Raw genomic sequence first — 21,341 nt, forward strand, 5'->3', positions numbered from 1 at the left:
AAGAGGACCCCCCATATGAAGATAAAAAGGGCTCATTGTAAGGTAACGAAAACTATTCAAATTTCATGAAATTATACCCTAACAAAACATACTTATGAATATTATATTCCATCTCTGCCAAATCCATTCTGGTAGAGGTCACTAAATCCTAAACATTTAACCTTAAAACATGATTTAAGGACGGAACAAAATTGACATGCAGGGAATATTTGAGACCAATAGAGGGCAACAGTGGCCAGGGTTTGTACCTTCAGACAATATTATGTTAATTTGGCTTCAGTACGTTATCTAACAATTTAACGAGGCTATGAATAAGTTCTTAGCTGTAATTTCCAGATGACCAGCTATTCAGTATATGGCACCATGAACCAGCATAAACCTTTAACTTTTTAACCTTTCATTTTCTTTATTATTATTGCTGCTATGTGAAAGTGTCCCAACAGCAATAACAATAACTCAGAACACCAATAAAATATACAAAAGCCAACACAAGCACCAAGATTGATAAGGATAGGGACAATATCAAAGTACATTCTGTTTTTGAAGGAAATATACTTATTTTCTAAATTATTACATATTCATACTACAATTATTATCCATTAAAGTTTTGAAATCCTGCAGAAAAGAAAGAACATAAATACTTTTTAATTCTTCTGATTATTAATCTGATATGTGTGAAATGTATTTGCATAATAATATTATTTAGTATTATGCTACACGTGAACCTCCTAAAATGGCACAATTTGATTGGTTCGCTGTCTCGGGATATTGGGCAATATCCCATGATTGAGATCTCAAACTCGGGATATTGCGTGACGGTCGTCTCGTTAGGCTAACAAAAACAAATAAACCGCTAATAAAAACCAATTAATCCCGGCAAAAAGTGTTAACTTGTTTATTTTTGGAGTGTTCCCGTGTAGTACATACTAAAACAATTATTCACCTCAGGCTCTGTGAATATCCCCCACTATTCACTTCGCCTACGGCGAATAAGTCTTAAATATGATATTGCATAAGTTTCATATGATTATTTATTCTTTTACTTTACTTTTGTTACGTTACTTTATATTTTTAAATGAAAAATGTAGGATATATTTACCATGTTTGTTGTTACTCCACTTTTTAGTTACTTCATAATTCTGTGATTTCATAACTAGATCTATGGGACAAAGAAAGAGAAATATTATTCAATTATTTGCACACATACAAACACACACACACACACACACACACACACACACACACACACACACACACACACACACACACACACACACACACACACACACACACACACACACACACACACACACACACACACACACACACACACACACACAAACATTCACGCATGCTCATCCTTAAATCCACCAAGGAAGAACATAATGAAACAGCCAGATTCATAATAATCATCTTCATCACCATCATCATGGTCATTCTGCATGTCTTATCTAGGCTTACTGCTTTTTATTGACCTACTTTTTATAGACCCTCCTCGCTATCACACCCACGACGACTCCAACCCCAGCTACTACAGCCACAAAACACGCGGCCATTACAGCGGCAGTCGTTGCTATGGCAGCCGAACAGCGATTCTCTGCGAGAGAAGTAAAAAAATCCCATCACTTGTTAACCAAAACAAGCATCAACACATCATGAGATGAGTCGTCCATAGTCACTGAGGAATCTGTTAAACTGGTCCCAAAACCGGGATGTCCACAGTCACCCATTAGCCTCAAAATGAATTAGCCTTTAGGTTTACCTTTCAGGGAGACCGCATGGTCAGCAGCTTGGCTGAGGTCGGTAAGAGTATTGACAGCAGTGCAGGTGTACTTCCCATAGTCAGAGCTGTTGATCGATGCTATAACGTAGACCGGCCCCTGGACGGTGGTGTGGACACCATTAAGGCTCCAGGTGTAGGAAGGAGGAGGCACAGACATAGCCGAACAGTAGAGCAGCGTCACCTCCCCAAACTCCACTAGACTTGGACCTATGATGGCAAGTCGCTCAGGCCCATCTAAACAACAAGTTAACAATTCAACACTTCTTACAACTGCCTATTGCAAATTCCATTTGGCTTAAAGATAGTAGTTAAAGATAAGAATTATGCTGAGCAAAACTATTTTTTCTGGACTTAAATGTAAGGCTATGAGTAAATCACTGATGAAAATGGTTACAAGATAAGGAACATGGAAGACAAAAGCAAAGAAGAAAAAAATGAAAAAGAAGCTTAAATGCTTTAAAGCTAAGTAAGGTTGTCCTGACTCTCAGTTGGTAGAGCAAGGCATGAATGTATAAGGGAATTGATCCTCACTGGCTCCCCCCACCCGTCATTGGAATGAATGCACTCTCAGTAAGGTATGGTGGCAGTGGATGAGAGCATCCACCACATATCATGTAGGCCTATTAAAACATTAGTGAGCAAAACATTCTCTCTCACACTCAATGTTTCTTTGTAAGTGCAACCAAGAACAAAGCCCCTTAACCCCTTTACACAGGATGGACACGGGAACTCACAACCAATGGTCAGAGTCAGCGGCCGGCCCACATCATTGCTGACCGGGTTGGAGACATTACAGGTGTACGGCCCCCGGTCGTAGCGTGACACGTTGAGTATGGTGAGGGTGGTGCCTCCGTCGCCGACCTGCACCCTGTCACTTGATACAGTGATCTCAGAGCTGCCATTCATCCACAGGTAGGACAGGGAGGTGCCGGTCGAGACGTGGCAGGAGATCCTCACAGAGCTGTTGAACTCCAGCAGCTCTGTGGTGTTGGGAGTGACTGTTACACTGGAGACTCGCTCTGTGGGGAAAACACAGCTAAGATAAGATAAGATAAGATAGACTTTGTTCATCGCAGATGAAAAACATAGGTGTCATAACAGCATAAATTACGGAACATTCAAATAATAATATTAGAAACATAACATAATAAAAATAGAATCAGTTCATAACAGCAAATTAAATAATAAAACCAAATCACACACCAAATCATTCCAAACAGAACATGTAAAATGGGTGAAAGTTAGCTAAAAGGTAAAAGTAAGCAATGTAGCAGGTCCTCCCAGGGTAACTTACCGTACACATTGAGACCAGTGCTTCCATTGAGCTGCTGGTCTGTGTGTGTGGTGATCTCCACGGTGTAGGCACCACTGTCCCCCACGGTCAAATCCCACAGGTCCAGCCATCCACTGGTGGTGTTCAGACTGATCCTCTTCCTATACGCAGGGGATACCAGACTGCCTGCGGGAGTGTACAACACGATGTTGTTCAGGTTGAACAGCCAAACGATGGACCTGAACGGAGGGCCAGTCGTGTTTTGGTCCGTCAAACTGAGGTTGGTCTCAAAAGTCATCCTTCCTCCAGTTACTCCAGTTAGGGAGCCCGCTCCTAGGACTGCCTGCCCAGGACAGAGGGCCAATGCTGGGGGACAGCATGGAGAATAGGAATAGTTGAAGATGCATTAAAAAATGTCATTTTTTATAAGACTATTATTACATTATTTTATGAAGATTCCTTTAGTTCTTTTTTTTCTTTGTTCTTCTCTCTCTCTCTCTCTCTCTCTCTCTCTCTCTCTCTCTCTCTCTCTCTCTCTCTCTCTCTCTCTCTCTCACTCTCTCTCTCTCTCTCTCTCTCTCTCTCTCTTCCTCTTTCCCTTTCTTTTTCTTTCTTTCTTATGTATTTCTATCGAATTCTTTTTTACAAAGGTGTTTGCATAACTTGGCCTTCGGTCAAGCCATTCAATCCCATCCACTTGATTTTGGTTAATAAACTGTAAAGTCCTGATTGGCCCGTGTGATAACTCTGATAGCGCTGTTTTACATGACGACAATAATGATATTAACGATATGATAATGATAATGAAAATAATCTCACCTGCCAACATGAACACATTGACACATAGAAGCTGAGGTCTCTTCATGTTGATTGAGCATATACATATACATACATTTGTCAGGGCGGAAATGCACCTACATTCATTGCTGATACCGTGATTGCTGTTAGCGATAGCGAACAGACAAAGTCCAGAGGTATAATAAAATCGTATAGATTCACCACTGATGAAATGTAGTGACTCCAGCTATAAAAAACTTTTGTCACGTTACATTACATTCCCCATTATGACTTTTTACCTCTTCATTTTACAGTAAATGATGCATTACATTTCTGGAACAATCTAATTTATGTATTTTATTCAATTATATTTTTGATTATGTTTTTGATCTCTGTCCTTTTACAATCCAAACAAAAACCACACGTGGACGTTGATGAGCTGGATTTTCATTTAGCCATTTATACAAATTCAAATAATAAACTAAATTACATTAAACTACATCAAACAGAGCCATAAATTAACCAAGGATAGAGGCCTAGACCTGAGAGATCAGAGACCAGAGATGAGAAGGGAAAAAATAATAAGCAAACAGAAAAAGAAAAAACAGAAATTCCCCAAAAAATTACACTTCAAATATATCAGCCAATTAAGTCCACCTAAACTTGTGCCACAGCAGTACCATGATGCTCACAGCTGCCACATTGGGGATCAAACCCAGAATCTTTCAAACCACTATAGGCAGAAGCCATATTGTAAAACTTGACATTCCTTTCATGAATGTCTCTGCAAATGAAATTTGGAATGTGTGTAATCAATGCTACTGTTGTTTTGATTTGAATATGAATGACTAGGTTGTATGTTTATGAGAGATGCATAATCATTGACTGTGATGAAGAGTTATTTTCCCCTAGCTCTGCAGGTTGCATGATGAAGTTCAAGGCAAGTTAAATCTCTTAAATCTCTTTGATACAGTAGTAAATTATATGATGGTACAATTATTTAGCGTGGAGACCATCCTGATCACAGGACCTTATGTGACTGCTACAGGGATGCGAGAGTATGCATTCGCAGAGTTTCTTGGCGGAAAATGCATTTTGTCTGGCTTATACTCCTGCCCACATTGAGGACAGAAGTACAGACTGATCCGTTTCGTGTAACATAATCTGTGTGGTATGGTGATTGTCTCAAGGCTACACTTATTAGGCTGATAAGGTGCAACTGTCATAGAGCTCGTAAGTCCACCCCTTCCGACAGACCCCCATGGGTCCTATGAGATTGTAAAATAAGAATGGGTTTCAATGGAGGGAAAGTAATTTTTTTCTGCTCCCAGTCTTTATGTGCCCTGGATTACACATATGTTGTTTGTGGATTTGAATGATAATTTTTCATGCAGAGGAAACAAAATAAATTCATGAAGAAGTTTGATAATGTTAGGTTTTGTAAGAGGCTGCTTTGTGAACTACAGCCCCTCGCTGCTCTCGACGCGAATGATATCCATCACAACCACTCTGATACAGACATGGTGATCTCTCTGCTCCACTTGACCGCTTTTTACCAAGGGGAGGATAACAGCATCGAAAGAGGTGTAAACCATTATAAGTCGGGGCATGTGTAGATTTTCATTTATGCAGATTGAAAGATTGTCGGTCTTGTCCACGCCAGTTGCAGGGAGCGTGACATCACATACGAGACATGTAGGCGTTCTCATTGTGTTTTCTCTACAGCCTTTAACTGAACAATTGCACAACATACGGTCAAACTCTTGACATGTTATCATTTAAATCCACAAACAACATATGTGTAATCCAGGGTATATAAAGACTGGGACCAGAAAATAATTACTTTCTCTCCATTGAAACCCATTCATATTTTACGATCTCTATAGGTCCAATGGGGGTCTATCGGAAGGGGCGGACTTACGAGCTCTATTGTCATTCTTACATTTGTTTTGTTATGTTTGAGTTCTGATTACACTTTGGCTGGACATCAAACTATTGTTGGAAAAGTCCAACCAGAGTCAAGACCATTATCAGGGACATTGGCCCACTAGCAGGAACACCAGAACCTGAAATGGTTGAGAGAGAGAGAGACAGAATTAGCATTTTACTCTGTATGCTTTGGCAAATATGTTTTCCATGCTTATAAAGCTCTTTGAATCCTCATATACTGTATATGCACAGAGAGAGAGAGAGAGAGAGAGAGAGAGAGAGAGAGAGAGAGAGAGAGAGAGAGAGAGAGAGAGAGAGAGAGAGAGAGAGAGAGAGACAAACACATCACAAACCCTGTAAAGCTAACTACAGCTAATTTAAGTCTCGATTGTACCTGTTTACTCTATTATACCGTAGTGCTTATTATAATAACTTACTATTGGCACGACTGCACACTAAATTGACATGCAACCTACATAACAACTTTTGTACATTTTTACCTTTTATATATCTGTCCCTGATATTGTGCATCTACATTGTACAGCTAATAGAGAGAAGGGTACTCATTCTGTGGTCAACTTCCAAAAAATAGTGTGATCACTCCCTTAGCTCATGTTTTGAGGAGAATCCATAGTTCACTTTTTACTCTTTTGCAGTACTTTGTTATTTTTTCCTTTGGTAACAAACCGTTGAGCGTGTAGACCGTGGACACTACCAGCCCTGTGAGGTCATTGCGGGCGGTGCAGGTGTAGTTCCCCAGGTGGTCCTAGTCCAGCTCGGCTAGAACATGCTGAGGACCGGGGACCAGGGGGCGGCGTTGGAACTCCCAGGTGAAGGTAGCCGGCGGCAGGGAGTCAGAAGCACAGCTCAGGGTGAGTCGCTCTTCCTCTACGGCCGGATTGGGATGCTGTTGCACGGTGGGAGTGTCTGGGCCATCTGGGGAGCGGCGACCAGGGTGCACAAGAACCGACGATCCAGACAAGAAAGGATGGTTATGATCCAAAACTAATCTGAACCGAGAGCTGCTGACCTTGGCATACAGTTTCGATATAATGACGAAAACAATCACAATTTAAGTTACAGTACTTACAATAAACTGTGAGTTGGCATGTGCCGACTTCGTGGTCGGACAAATTGCTGACATTGCAGCGGTATTCTGCAGTGTCCGTTCTGTTCACACCTTTGAGCATCAATATTCTATTGTTTTCTAGAAATGCAATTCTATCACTCGGCAACAGTGGTTGGCCATCTCTTGTCCACTGTTTGGCATTGCTGGTGTCTCCATCATCACACAAGAACGTGACCTCACTCATCCCCTCTGTGGATGGGGGACAGGTGACGGTCGGGGTTGGGATTTTGGCTGCGAATGAGAAAAATATCAAATGTATTGACCTAGCCTGACATCGTTGTAACAATTATACTAAGCAACTAAGGCCAATCCAATCCAAATTGAGTAAGCTATTGAAAAGAACAGCGACCGTAAGCTACTTATTTAAGGTGAAATATTATACCACCAGGTGTGGGTGTGATTCGCTGTTACAAGCCGTTTTTTAAATCTGCCTCTTCTGACATCACAATTGGGTATGTCCACCTAGATGTGTGCTGGATAGATCAGTTTACAAGTCTATCCAGTGGACTGTAGCAAACGTTGCTCATCTATCCTCATACATCTAGATGGACACACCCACTTGCGATGACAGAAGAGGCATATTTTCCAAACGCTTGTAACGGCTAATCACACTCACACCTGGTGGTATAATATGTGAACTTTAACTCCACATATTACAATCTAGCTCAAAATAAAAATGAAAGGTGATATTGGTTAAAATAAAAATGAAAAGTTAAGATGGGGGTATTATTGAAAATATTAAAGTGTTTTGAGGCTAATCTAATCCAAATTGATTGAGCTATTGAAATAACAAGCAACCATGAGCCACATATTCATACCACTTAATACAACCTAGCTCAGAATAAAAAGATAATCACAATTACGAAAGCTATTGAAAAAACTAACAACCATAAACAACATATTCCCACCACACATTAGAATCAAAATAAAAAGGAAAGGAAAGGAAAAAAGGTTTACAAGTTATCGAAATTTGAATAAAGGGTTGGATCAGGAGTGTGTTATGTATATCTGTGTCTTTACTAATAACATGATCATGCTCATCAAGAAAATAGTTGTAAATATTTGTCGTTAAATGAGATTGCAGCGTCTCCGAATGCTGCATGCACTTTTTAGACGATCCCTCAACATCTGCAGGAAAAGCGCAGTTCGACATTCATAGCCGTTTAGTTGTAATATCATAGGAATAGTTAGTGATACATACTAAGCAACAAAGTGTGTGAAATATCCCCAAATATTCAGTCTTAAGCCTACAACAAAAATAACCTGGAAGAAAACAGTCCTACTTTCAAGACGCGATTTTTTTTTGCAAAGGGTAAAAAGGCGTTGGTCGAATTTGAGACCTCTCGGTGATCTACTCACGCTGCACCTCCAGCACGGCGGCTCCTGATATTAACTGTCCTGAGGCCGGTATGATGTGTACAGTGTACTCCCCGGAGTCCTCATTGGTCAGGTTTCTGAGCTCCAGGGAGCCAGTTTCTCTGAACAAGGTTGTCCTGTCCGCATACTTTGGCTCGACTATGGTGTTGGAAATGGTCGAGGTGATTATGAAAGATCCGTTCACGGCCCAGGAAACAGAGGAGAAGGGGTCGCTCGTTGGTTTGATCGTTGTCGTGAACGTCGTGTTCTTCCCATGGGTACCGTACACGCGGACATCGATGATGTTCCCAAAGCATAGATCTAAGACCAGAAATATTCATGCAATTTAGGCTATATTATACAGTTAAAGATATGATTACAGTCAGAATATAAGTCTATAGTTGTATGTATGCATTACCTACCTGTTGTAAGAAGCAAAAGTGAAATTCTGAGGAAATTAGGATTCATGGTTAGGCAGACTTGTTTCCCCTTAGTAAAGCAAATTACCTTTTGATTTTTACACCTTCCTTGCAGCTGATAGTACCCCCCAATAAATCAGGTCTGCCCTACCAGTGACAGATGATACGTAGGCTAAATGGGGTTTATGTTTATATATTTAGTAGGGCTCACACACATTAACGCGTTACATTCAATTACACTTGCAGTAGGCCCAGGGACGCTGGAAGTAATTCACAGTTGGGGGGGCTGAGAAACGTTCCGATGACGGGGGGGGGGGGGGGGGTTGAAACCATCACTTCAGTGATGGTTTCATTCCGTCTATACGAGCAGGTGTGCGCCTTTTGTGAATCAAATCATGCTTGTGACATTTATAGTCACAAGTAAAATGACAATAGTATAATAATAGTCTGATATATTTATGTATTTATTTATTTATTTCCACGGGTTTTTTTGCATTTCACATTCAGCCTCTCGCCACCAGGGGGGGCTGCAGCCCCCCAGCCCCCCCACTTCCAGCGTCCATGAGTAGGCCTAAGTGACAGCCTGTTGCCTGTTAACAATTCCCAAATCTGTGGTGTTCCGTAAGTTTCATATTCAACCCACATGAGTCAATAAAACTCCCTCAAGATCACTTGGTGTAGTTTTTGCTTATTCAGTACATTTGGTATGTGTCATTCTATTTGATAACTTAATTTAAATTAAATTGAAGTGGATTTTAAATAGAATCTTAAAGGTGTGATTAATCGCGAGTTAACTCACCAATACTATGTGATTAATTGCTATTAAAATAAGTAATCGTTTGACAGCCCTAGTATTTAGAGATCTAGGCCTATTTAAAGATGAGCTATGTTTGAATACAAGTCGTTGACCTTTCTTCAGTCAAGAATAAATTATTATAATGATAAATGATTGGCTTCTTGATAGGGGTGGTTTAGTCTCGTAAAGCCAGACCAACATACAGCAAGTAGAATGGGGTGGTTAAGGGGTGGTAAGGTAGACGTACGTTCCAGCGACATTAGACGCGCAACAAAATCTCTCCAAACCATAACGTCAATGTGGCCTAACGGCCACTAAGTGTCGCAGGAGGACTGTATGAACAGTTCCGTCAGTAACTCCAGTGGGTGGCTTTTACATTTGCAACCCTTCTTGTTCCCCCTGGCTAGAAATGTTTTGTTCAGCTTAATCCTTTGGAGTCATGCAATACTGAGTGTATCTCTGCCTTAACACACTAGAGACTAACTGGTAGAAATCAATTATCATAGACTTGTACAAAAGTATCTAGGCCTACCAAGATGCTCACAGCTGGGAACATTGGGGATGAAAACCAGAATCTTTTGTATCCACTATAGGAAGAAGTCATATTGTAAAACCTTTCATTCCTTTCATGAATCTCACTGAAAGTGAATATGTAATCAATGCTACTGTTGTTTTGATGTGAGTATTAATGATTAGGTAGTATGTTGATGCAAGTTGCATAATCGTTCACTGTGATAAAGAGTTATTTTCCCCTAGCTTGGCAGGCTCCATAAGGAATTTCAAGGCAAGATAACTCATTCTCTTTGATACAGTAGTAAATTCTATGATGGTACAATTATTACTGGTTACTGACCAGAACCTGGATTAGTTGAGAGAGAGACAGAATTATTTGATCACTTGGCAACAATGGTTGGCCAATCTCTTGTCTACTGTTTTGCATTACTGGTGTTTCAATCATCAAACAAGAACGTGACAACACTCGTCCCCTGTGTGTTCGGGGGACAGATGACTGTTGGTTGATTGGAGTTGGGCTGCGAAGGAGGAAACAATTTAAAGACAGCACGTATTGACCGGTAGCAATACATAAAATAAGGAATTGCTGTTGAATAAATGTGCTTAAAGAAATAAAGTCAGGAAGAAAAACAGAGAAAGAAAACAGTGTGTGTGTGTGTATGTGCGTGCGTGCGTGCGTGCGTGTGTGTTCTTACGTATAGTATATATCATTTAAACAAGTATGACAACACAGGCTCTCCTCATGGTGGCTCCTGTCATTAAAGGTCCTGAGGCCGGTATGACAGTGTACATCCCGGAGTCCTCATTATTAAGGTCACTGAGCTCCAGGGAGCCAGTTTCACCTACAACGGTTATCATGTTTCACGATGTTGTTCCCAGCCATCGACGGGGTCATAGCAGACCCGTTGACGCACCTGCAGACACAGAGAAGAATGTCTATAACCGTGGTTGTGAACATCGTATTCCTTCCATGGATCCCGTACACGCGGTCAACGATGACAAACTAATCCCAAGGATTGAAGGCCAAAATTATACAATTATAGAATCTGCTTTGACTATATATATATATAAATATGTATATATATATATATATATATATATATATATATATATATATATATATATATATATATATATATATATATATATATATAGGCCTAGATATGGATATATGATATAAATATATATACAGGTAAAAGTAAGCCTATACTTGCTACTTAAGTGCTAATCTGAGGAAATTAGGATTTATGGTTTGGCAGAAGTGTTTCTCTTTAGTGTAGCAAATTCAACTCGTTTTTCCTTCTGTCAGCTGATAGCAGGCGTGCCGGGTTTATTGCTCATGTTTTTAGACATATATTGAAAGGAGAGCCATGTTTGAATGTAACCCATTGTTCACCTTTCTTCAGTATAGTCTGAATCGAAATCATTTTCAATGACTGGCTTCTTGTTTGGTAGGCATGCCTACTTATCCAGGAAGATTAGTGCGCAACATGCTCCCAAACTATAACGTCAACGTGGCCATCAGCCACTAGATGTCGCAGGAGGACTGGACGAACTGTTCCGTCAGTAACTCCAGTGGGTGGCGTTTACAGTGGCAACCCTTACATATAACCCCTGGCCACAAATGTTTATTAAACTCTTAGCCTTTGGAGATACGCCATACTGGGTGTATCTCTGCCTCAACACACTCGCTGTCAGACTTACTTGAGTATAATTACATTTTCTAGAACACAGACATTTGGAGACCAACCTAATTATTCAATAACGGTAGCAGCTAAATCAGTGACTGTTCCTCGATTGGAAAAATGGATTTATCACATGGTTATTGCATGGTTGCTGTATGTTTGGCTTTAACAGGTAAGAATGGACGTTTAAGAGCATTAGGTGTATGTATGTATGTATTTGTGTGTGTGTGTGTGTGTGTGTGTGTGTGTGTGTGTGTGTGTGTGTGTGTGTGTGTGTGTGTGTGTGTGAGTGTGTGCGTGTGTGTGTGTGCGTGTGCGTGCGTGCGTGCGTGTGTGTGTGTTTCATATACCATCTAACATTGTTAAAAAAAAACGATTGTGCAACAATTAAAATCATTGAGATATAGCTCAACTCATGTTTACTACGATAAAGCAAACTGCAATAGTGAATAAACAGATTTACTCAACCTGTCTTCGCTATAGGCCTTGACATTGAATACTTAACCTGTCCACATTGGTGTTTCTCAATTGCAGGTCGGAGCGATGGAGTAGGTGTGCTGCCAGATCCTCTCGGTGGAGCTGTGGGAGAAAGTGTCATGTTAAAAGTAGATCAGAGCACTCCACTCGTAATGGCTTCAGTGGCATGGCGATTTAATTTAGCTGATGGTACTGTGATACCTATCCTAACATCAGCCGTTGAAACCACTACTGCCCCAGAATATATTACTAGGACCAAATTTGACAATATAACCGGATCTTTGGAGCTCTCAAGCTTGACTCTAGATGACACTGGATTATACGAGGTGATGATGACTCCTCTATCGGGACATCCACTAAATGGAGAATTTAACCTGCAGGTGAATGGTGAGTAGAAGAGTAGGATGAAAATAGGCTGTTTTTCCGTAATCATATTTGCAAGATAAAAGATCCTTCCTTATTCTCTAATGGTCTGGCTCTCATTTGTTTGTGAACATAACACAGTTTGGCAAACTGCCAGTAAAGGCCAATCAGGGTTAGGCTTATCTAAGATGTTACAGTTACTAAGCTGGTATCATTTGAAGGCCATTATTGTTATATAACAGTGTATTCCGTATATTTGTCCCACAGAGCGGGTCTCCGGTGTAACAGTCACCCCCAACACCACAGAGCTGATGGAGTTCAGCAGCTCTGTGAGGATCTCCTGCCACGTCTCCACCGGCACCTCCCTGTCCTACCTGTGGATGAATGGCAGCTCTGAGATCACTGTATCAAGTGACAGGGTGCAGGTCGACGACGGAGGCACCACCCTCACCATACTCAACGTGACACGCTACGACCGGGGGCCATACACCTGTAAAGTCTCCAATCTGATCAGTACTCAAAAAAGTGCCCCGTTAACACTGCACCCCATCTGTAAGTATCTAACCCTCCTGCCTGACCTTTTACATTCTTAGACACAAAGAATGCTCCAATGGCCAGAGCTCCATCTGCAAAGCATTAGTTTGAGCAAGACATTCATTTTAGCCATAACCGTTATAAATAAATAATTAATTATTATTATTTGTGTTATGCTCATCATTATATATCAGAACTTGCAGGCCAGGAAAGTGAAACTCCTCCCTGTTAATACCCTGTATTATCTCTCTTATTTCTGTTTGTTTGCTAACTATAACAACCACGAGGACTAGCTCTGGCTGCAGCTTAATCATGGCAGGACTGCTCTGCTTTCTGTAACTGGAAGTGATTGTCTCTGTGTCCTAATGTGTCTCTGTTTATTACATAGTCGATCCATTCTAAAGATATGCATTATATGAAGCTAATGCTGGCCTATGATGTGGGAGTAATAATTCATTTTTTGTGTAAATATCTTTTACAATCGTTTTTGTTGTGGTTGATCACATGTTTAGAATCTGAATCTGTGGTAATATCTGGGTTTCAGATGGACCAGTGAGCATTCAGATTTATGTTCCGGTGGACCCAGTAGAGATCGGCCAGAATCTGCATTTATCCTGCAGGGCTGAGTCCACCCCTCCTGCACATTTCACCTGGATGAACGGGATGAATGAGGAAATCGGCTATGGCGCTGACTTTCAGAAAAAGGCAACGCTTTTGGACAGTGGAGAATACACATGTTTAGCAGTGAACAACATCACTAAGTTGGAGCTTCGTGCAGTGCAAAGTATATCAGTAACAGGTACATTATTACCATTCATCTTATATAGACAGATGTGCACACACACACACACACACACACACACACACACACACACACACACACACACACACACACACACACACACACACACACACACATACACACACACACACACACACACACACACACACACACACACACACACACACACACACACACACACACACACACACACACACACACACACACACACACACACACACACACACAGACACAGACACAGACACACACACACACACATACATACACACACTCCCACACACACACAGATTGATACAGACGCAGACACTAACACCAATCTGTTGCCCTCTCAGAATTTTTCCTCATACAACCTAAACCCTTCATCTTTTCTCTTTTCCAGACAACAGTTCTTCCCAGCTGTCATCTGGTGCCATTGCTGGTATAGCCATTGCAGTGATACTAGCTGTAGTGCTAGTAGGTGCACTGATTTATCGTGTCCACACAAGCAGGTATGCAGTATGGAACCCCACGCGTCAATCATGAAAACAACGACCTCATGATGGTGCAAGTCTATTCACTTACAGTTTTTTCCTATCGTTTTCGGTCATGTACCCATACTATGGTCACTTTTCCCTATCACTTAACACAGTGGGCTTTAGAGACACACACCTCTGCATATCTGTTAACCTTTGGTGCAAAATGCACTACAACAACCACACCACAAACAATGCTGCCATAACTTAACACATGTTTCCTCTCAGAACACTATGACCTAAAAAACACTAACATCTTGAAGCATTGCCAATTGCATACATAAAATGTTGCTGTGTCCTCCAGTTTGGCATAGATTTCCTGTAGTGTTGCATTGAAAAAAAGAGAAAAAACACAGACAAACACTTCTTTGGACTACAGTAATAAAGTTTGTAATATTACAGTATGACAATCCAAGCCAAGTATCTGCTGACAGTGTTCATATGTCGGTTTACCTCCCACAAAAGATGTCACAATTGAGTGTGGTAAATGTACTGTAATTGTAAATACAGTAAATACTGTAAGTGTTTTATGAGAAACTGAGAATAACAATTTTCAGTTTTTGTAATGCAAATTACATACAGTAAGTACGTAATATATGATCCAGAAACAAAGAAGGCCCTTTTTCAACGAGGCACAAATTACATGTAAAACACCTGAGTAGGTCTTTAGCTGAGTAGGTCTTTAGCTGAAATGACCACCAGGTGTTTTGCATTGCAAAACTTATCCTCTGTGTTTTGTACAGATCATTGTATGTAGTGTTGCTTTTACGTAAAAAAAGTAATTCCATGCCAATTCACCAAGAACTGTGGTGCACAGGGGGAAAAAAATCTAAATTACTGTAAAATAAAATAAATAAACTATAAACTAAATATTTTTTCTTATTCAAACATGTAACTTCATTTGTCTGTCCAAATGCAGCATCTTTCCATCTACAGTGATCTAAATTACTGTTAGGTTTTGAACAGAAAGTTCACTGTTTTGAACAGAGTATCTAAACATTGGTAAAATATGCTGTAGTTCCACAGCGTTTTGCCGGTAGTGAACATTGACTGGGGCAGGTATCCATGAAATTTGGAAGAAGGCGTCATTGCCAGCATTTGTATCTTAGCATAGGGGCAAGTAACCACAGTTTGGTTCACATGGTCTACTGGTATGCTCACTGTGTGAAGTGTTTAGGGAATGTGAACATGGTTTAGGTAAATTGCCTAAAACGATAGGAAAAAACTGTAATAATCACCGAAATAAATAAAAGAAAGAGTTAAAGGTTTGTTGGATCGGAGATTGCTTAATTCTCCCATTCATTTTACTTTACAAGTCAAGTTTGTTACTGAATTAGTAAACATAATAAAGTTATGCAAAACAAGTACACAAGCAAAATATAAAAGTTACAACGATGAGATGTGGAACTTGTATGCATCAATGAAAAGTTTACTATACATGTTGCCTAGACTTAAAAAAAATCGCCACACTTGCAATAATGTTAGGATTAACATTAGCACTGGTATTTTGTAGAAGTATTTAGAAATGTTACGCAGCGTCCATTGATGGATGCGGAATCGATGCGTAAACGTGTCATGTTCTTCCTTCACAGAACCGGCAAAAGGAAAGAAAAGTTCAACGTCTCAGAAAGAGGCTCCTCCAACGGTAACTTTGTGTGTATTTTTGCATTCTAATGTGTGTGCTTTGTGTGTGTACACTTGCATGCACGTGCAAGTGCATCAACAGTATATACAGTATGACATATCATGATATTCATAGAAGGTTAATGTTTCACATATAAGTTATGATTTAATTCATTTTGTGTTTGTGTTTTCTTTCTTGCCAGGAGGTTACATCCAGGACTCCGCCCTGAGCACTCAGGTAAAGATCACACATACAAGTATCTTATAGTTGGCTTTTTGTAACTATAGACAGCAGGTTAGTCTACCTGCTGGTTCTAGAAACATAACACCTCATCTCCATCTATATTCAATATCCCCCTTTTTCCTCTCTTGCTCTCCAAGAATATGAACTATGCCGATATTAGCCACTTCAAGAAGAACCAGGATGTGGGCATGAAAATGCAAAACCCACACATATCCACAATCTACTCTGAGACCAAACCGCCTGCTACCTAGCATTCTCCTAGCGTGGTTTAGCCTCTCACGTGGTGAGAAGCACCAAGCTAGTTTGGCTGGTAATGATTCAGTCATGACTTGATAATAATATTTTTATTTTTCACAATCCCTTCGTTCCTCCTTGTCCCTTTCTGTTCTAGAACTTAGTTATCATTGGTGGGACTGTCTCTATGTGTCTGACTTAATGTAATCAAACAGGCTTCCACAGAGTCCAGGGTGACCTTATCAGATGTATATTATAATGCATTGTAATGCCATATTTAAATTTTTCCTGCTGTGAAACCCCATAAACAAGAAGCAGGAACTTGAAATTTGACATTGGTATGAATGTATGTAAATAATATTAAAAGTGTAAAAAAACAAACAGTAAAATAGCCAATGGAGCCAGCCACAGCAGTTGATAAATTACAACTATGTTATGGCTGCATTTAATCATGTAATTTATACACATCTTGTAACCTACACTAAGTGTGCATCACCTTCCTTTTTTTTTTGTACTTTTACTACAAAGAACTGTTATATTTGATTATACATGTTTGGACCATATGATTACATGTATGTGGGTATAGATTACATTTTATCCTAAAAATGAATCCAGGATGTATAATGTGATCAAAATGAAGCCACTTTTGAAATACATTAAACACAGTGTTGACAAATATGTTGTGATGGTGTTTGTGATTCATTTAAGCTATTGTCTCAGCACTTTTGGATATGCAATTAATTGTTCACACTTCAACACATAAAGTTATAACTACGTGTATTTATTTTACCATATTCAGACACGTCCTCAACCTCCCCTGCTCAAGTGGGTTAAGCCCCTCCCCCTTGAGTTATATAGTAAGCAACCAATATCATTGGTTTGCCCACCATTAGTTACTTATTTTCATTACAGGTCAAAACATTTTCTCCCAAACATGCCTCAAACTAAGTGCGTTGTGCTATATAGTCTGTTAGCCATCTAACTCTGGTCCAAAGTAGTTTTTCTCTGCATCTGGATGCTCTCCCCAAGTCGAATATAACAGTAGCCCAACACTATGTAATAATTATAATAATAATAATTCATTTTATTTGAGGGCGCCTTTCAAAGCACCCAAGGTAACCTTACAGGGCAGTTTAAAAACAGAAAACATAATCAAGAATCATAAAAAACACAAGAACAAGATACATTGAACAATTTACATAAGTGGGGTGAGATGGGTTAGATGGAATATGTCAGTTTAAAAAGATGTGTTTTGAGACAAGACTTAAAAGTGGAAAGAGTTTCGGAATTACGGATGTCAGGTGGGAGGGTGTTCCAGAGGTGGGGGGCAGATCTGCTGAAGGCTCTGGACCCCATGGTAACCAGGCGTGCGGGAGGCACAGTGAATTGAATGGAAGAGGAGGACCGGAGAGTGCGGGTGGGTGTGTTGGTGTGTAGGAGTTCACAAATGTATGGAGGGGCGAGGTTGTGGAGGGCCTTGAAGGTGAGGAGCAGAATCTTGAAGTGGATGCGGGTTTTGACCGGGAGCCGGTGAAGCTGCTGAAGGACAGGGGTGATGTGATTAATGGAGGGGGTTCTGGTGATGATGCGGGCGGCAGAGTTCTGGACCAGTTGGAGTTTGCGGATGGACTTGAGGGGGAGACCGAAGAGGAGGGAGTTACAATAATCGATGCGGGAAGTGACCAGGGTGTGAACAAGGATGGCTGTGCTATGGGGTGTGAGGGATGGGCGGAGGCGGTTGATATTGCGTAGATGGTAGTAGGCAGACCTGGTGATGTTATTGATGTGTGCTTGAAATGATAGTGTGCTGTCGAGGATGACACCCAGACTCTTAACCTGAGGGGAGGGGGAGACTGAGGTGTTGTCGATAGTGATGGAAAAGCTGTCAGGTTTTGTGAGGGTTGATTTGGTGCCGATGAGGAGGACTTCTGTTTTATTGCTGTTGAGTTTGAGAAAGTTGCAGGTGAACCAGGATTTTATTTCTTGTAGGCAATCAGAGAGGGAGGTGGGAGGAAGGGTAGAAGTGGGCTTGGTGGATATGTAGAGCTGGGTGTCATCCGCATAGCAGTGAAAATGAATGTTACATTTACGGAAAATATGGCTAAGTGGAAGTAGATAAATGATGAACAGGAGGGGTGATGCATATGGTGGGGTCATGTCTCGCTCAACGGAGGGTCGGGAATTAACACTGCAGGATTCAGTTCACACAGTCCTGTGCCATAATTATATGCACTGTTTTGTAGGATGAACGGGAAATGTTAACTGAAACACACACACACAAATTATCTTAAAACGAATTTATTAGATTGCAAATAATTATGTATTTATTTAAGTATTTAAATATTAAACCCTTGTCAGTGGCATGAAGTACTGCAGTTTGAGGATGTTCAGGATTATTAATTTGAAGAACAGAAATGTGTAGGGCCCACAAGTTCACAGATACAGAGCCTTTGTGTAATCATAAATTAACATTTGTTAAATAGAGCAACTCCACTGGTGAAAAAATGTATAATAATAATTAAACTATTGGTGTAATTTAAGGATCAGGTTCCTTACCTTTAATTTAAATTCTTCCCAAAAATGGAACAAAACAAGCCAAAAGGCTGGCAGATTTCTCAAAAATAAGCGAAAAGGTAAACAATAACTATGACACTTTCTGGACTGGGGCTGCAGTCAAATAGTATTCTTTTAGTCTTTTTTAGTCCTTTCAACTGACCAATGACCAAGTCGTATTTTAGAAGTGGCAGCCATGATTAGAACTGTTTGAATTCCCTAAATGCTAAGGAAAGATATTTCAATGCTTCCTTTCTTTTCTCCTCTAGCATAAAGGAGATAAGAGGGTCGAACCACTATCTCCTCTAGCATAAAGGAGATAAGAGGGTTGAACCACTATCTCCTCTAGCATAAAGGAGATAAGATTCCTTTACAAAAGGAAAGTAATTATTGTTGTTATTAAACCTTCATGATGTAATCCTAAAGTCACCATGGAGGTTAAAAATATCAATAAGGAATCAGTAAATTAATTGAATATTATGAGTATAGTAACTATATTGTAGTTAAAGGGACACTTCATCCATTTGCATTAAGCTTTGTATCTTTAGAAACCCAGTCATATTTTTAAATGGTCTTGCATCATTCCCTAATTTACTCCTGACACTGGAGAGATCCGTGTCTACCTCTAATGGTGTGATCCAGATGCCTCGGACACCAGCCCGAGTTGGAAGGGGAAATCTCTTGCGGCATTTCATGGAGGCACTCCCCCTTTTTGTCTTGATCTCTCGGAATTCTGAGAGTAGACCGAGTGCAGTGAGGTTTACCGGATGATGCGATAAACAAAGATGGCTGTGCCCATAGTGATTGAGGTGAGATATTTTCTTTGCATTTGTACCACGTTGGTCGTTTTAATGTTGATTTTAAAGGCTCTTATACACTTGAATAGATTTCTGCTTTAATACGGTGACCAATTTATGCATTGTCTTGTTAGGCATGAAATTCAATGTAAGTGTTTGTTTTCAAGCCGGTTTGCTAAAGAGGCTAATGTAGCAAACAATAAATGACAGCCTGCTACTGCCTTTCGTGCGAGAAAAACGCGACAGCACTTTTTGAAATTGAAATAGGCGAAAATAGCTAAATATTATTTAAATGTAAATAGAATTACTTGAAATGTTAGTGTTTCTGTAAGATGGGTTTCACCTCAGATTTTTGTGTTGTTCATTCACGGCATTTATGCGAACGGGAACGCTATAAAGGCTCCGAGACCGGAAATTACTTCACAAGTGCAACTCTGAAGGCTGGTGTCCGAGGCATCTGGATCACACCATAGTTCCTCATTTTCATACCCGCCTAGGGGGTGGGACCCACTGACGCTACAGACCTGTAATTATACATTAGCCTCTTTAGAAAACCAGGTCGAAAACAAACAACAAACTTGACATTGTATTGCATGCACAGCAAGACCGTGCAATCCATAAATTGGTGCCTGGAATAAAGTAGCAATGTAATCAAGTGTGTAAGAGCATTTAAAATTGACATTAAAAAGGCCAACGTGGTACAAATACGAAGAAAATAAATCTCTTTACGGGCGCAGGCAATTTTGTTGAGGGCATCATCTCTGCACTCATGCCGCTTACAAAGCAGCTCGGAGCATCGGAAGCTCTTACCTTCCCTTCTTCCGAAATAAGAGTGTTCAGGAAAAATTTGTAGGCTATTACATATAACTGGAAAAACAGATTCATGAGACTAGACTTCATAACAACAAGAAGTAGTGATGCCCGCAGGGACCTCTTTGCGCTTCTTTGCTGAATCAGATGAATCAGTTATTAGAACTGCTTGCGATGGTAGAACATAGAATTTATCAGGTGATGCAAACCTCCTGAGCTCCCGGAACCTCTGACCGTTTTGAAGGAGGCATCGGTCTACTCTCAGAATTCCGAGAGATGAAGACAAAAAGGGGGTGTGCCACCGTGAAATGCTGCAAGAAAGATGGGAGATTTCCCCACTTTCAACTCGGAAGGCTGGTGTCCGAGGCATCTGGATCACACCATAAATGGTATAGAGAGTACACCAGTGTGAATTTGCGCTACGGTATGGATTTTGACGTTACCATGTGATCGGTAAGACGCAGTCGTTCATTCATAATATAATCTTGCGCACACAACTTTTGGCCGTGTTCTACAAGATATTCAAGAACACTCCGGGAGCTCCGGCGCGAGACCTGGAGCTCTATATCTAAATGATATAATATATACAGACCTCTATAATAAAATATATAATATCATGGCCAAAAGCTGTGTGCGCCTCTGGATGATATTATGAATATACGACTGCGTTGGGTTCTCCAACGTCTCTGGTCCTTCCACATCAATCTGAAGTCGCGGTTCAATCTGGACTTC

At 40.4% G+C, this 21,341-nt stretch overlaps 2 protein-coding genes across 2 annotated transcripts; one reads left to right on the forward strand and one right to left on the reverse strand.

Annotated features, from left to right (window-relative positions):
- Nucleotides 1–1,745: 1,745 nt before the first annotated feature.
- Nucleotides 1,746–11,636, reverse strand: LOC130391670 (carcinoembryonic antigen-related cell adhesion molecule 8-like). The gene is made up of 8 exons (XM_056601898.1): nt 11,632–11,636; nt 10,822–10,889; nt 8,251–8,568; nt 6,853–7,122; nt 6,561–6,698; nt 3,078–3,242; nt 2,518–2,802; nt 1,746–2,017 (listed from the first exon to the last, which is right to left on the reverse strand). Exons 1-8 carry the CDS (start codon nt 11,634–11,636, stop codon nt 1,746–1,748), a joined length of 1,521 nt encoding a protein of 506 aa, XP_056457873.1.
- A 653-nt stretch (nt 11,637–12,289) lies between these two features.
- On the forward strand, nt 12,290–14,190 carry LOC130391671 (carcinoembryonic antigen-related cell adhesion molecule 2-like). Its single transcript, XM_056601899.1, has 4 exons — nt 12,290–12,524; nt 12,768–13,052; nt 13,579–13,813; nt 14,169–14,190. Exons 1-4 carry the CDS (start codon nt 12,290–12,292, stop codon nt 14,188–14,190), a joined length of 777 nt encoding a protein of 258 aa, XP_056457874.1.
- The last annotated feature ends 7,151 nt before the right edge of the window (nt 14,191–21,341 follow it).

The sequence above is a fragment of the Gadus chalcogrammus genome, chromosome 11 (genome assembly GCF_026213295.1).
Source record: "Gadus chalcogrammus isolate NIFS_2021 chromosome 11, NIFS_Gcha_1.0, whole genome shotgun sequence".
Lineage (NCBI taxonomy): Eukaryota > Metazoa > Chordata > Actinopteri > Gadiformes > Gadidae > Gadus > Gadus chalcogrammus.

Bases quoted from the DNA above. Each gene is read 5' to 3' on its own strand.
- LOC130391670 (XM_056601898.1), bottom strand. The intron at 6,699-6,852 runs GTAAGTACTGTA...GCCGCTCCCCAG, and splicing joins ATGCCAACTCACAGTTTATT to ATGGCCCAGACACTCCCACC. The intron at 2,803-3,077 runs GTAAGTTACCCT...TTTTCCCCACAG, and splicing joins CACTGGTCTCAATGTGTACG to AGCGAGTCTCCAGTGTAACA.
- LOC130391671 (XM_056601899.1), top strand. From the start codon at position 12,290: ATGGCTTCAGTGGCATGGCGATTTAATTTAGCTGATGGTACTGTGATA. The intron at 12,525-12,767 runs GTGAGTAGAAGA...TTTGTCCCACAG, and splicing joins ATTTAACCTGCAGGTGAATG to AGCGGGTCTCCGGTGTAACA. The intron at 13,053-13,578 runs GTAAGTATCTAA...TCTGGGTTTCAG, and splicing joins GTTAACACTGCACCCCATCT to ATGGACCAGTGAGCATTCAG.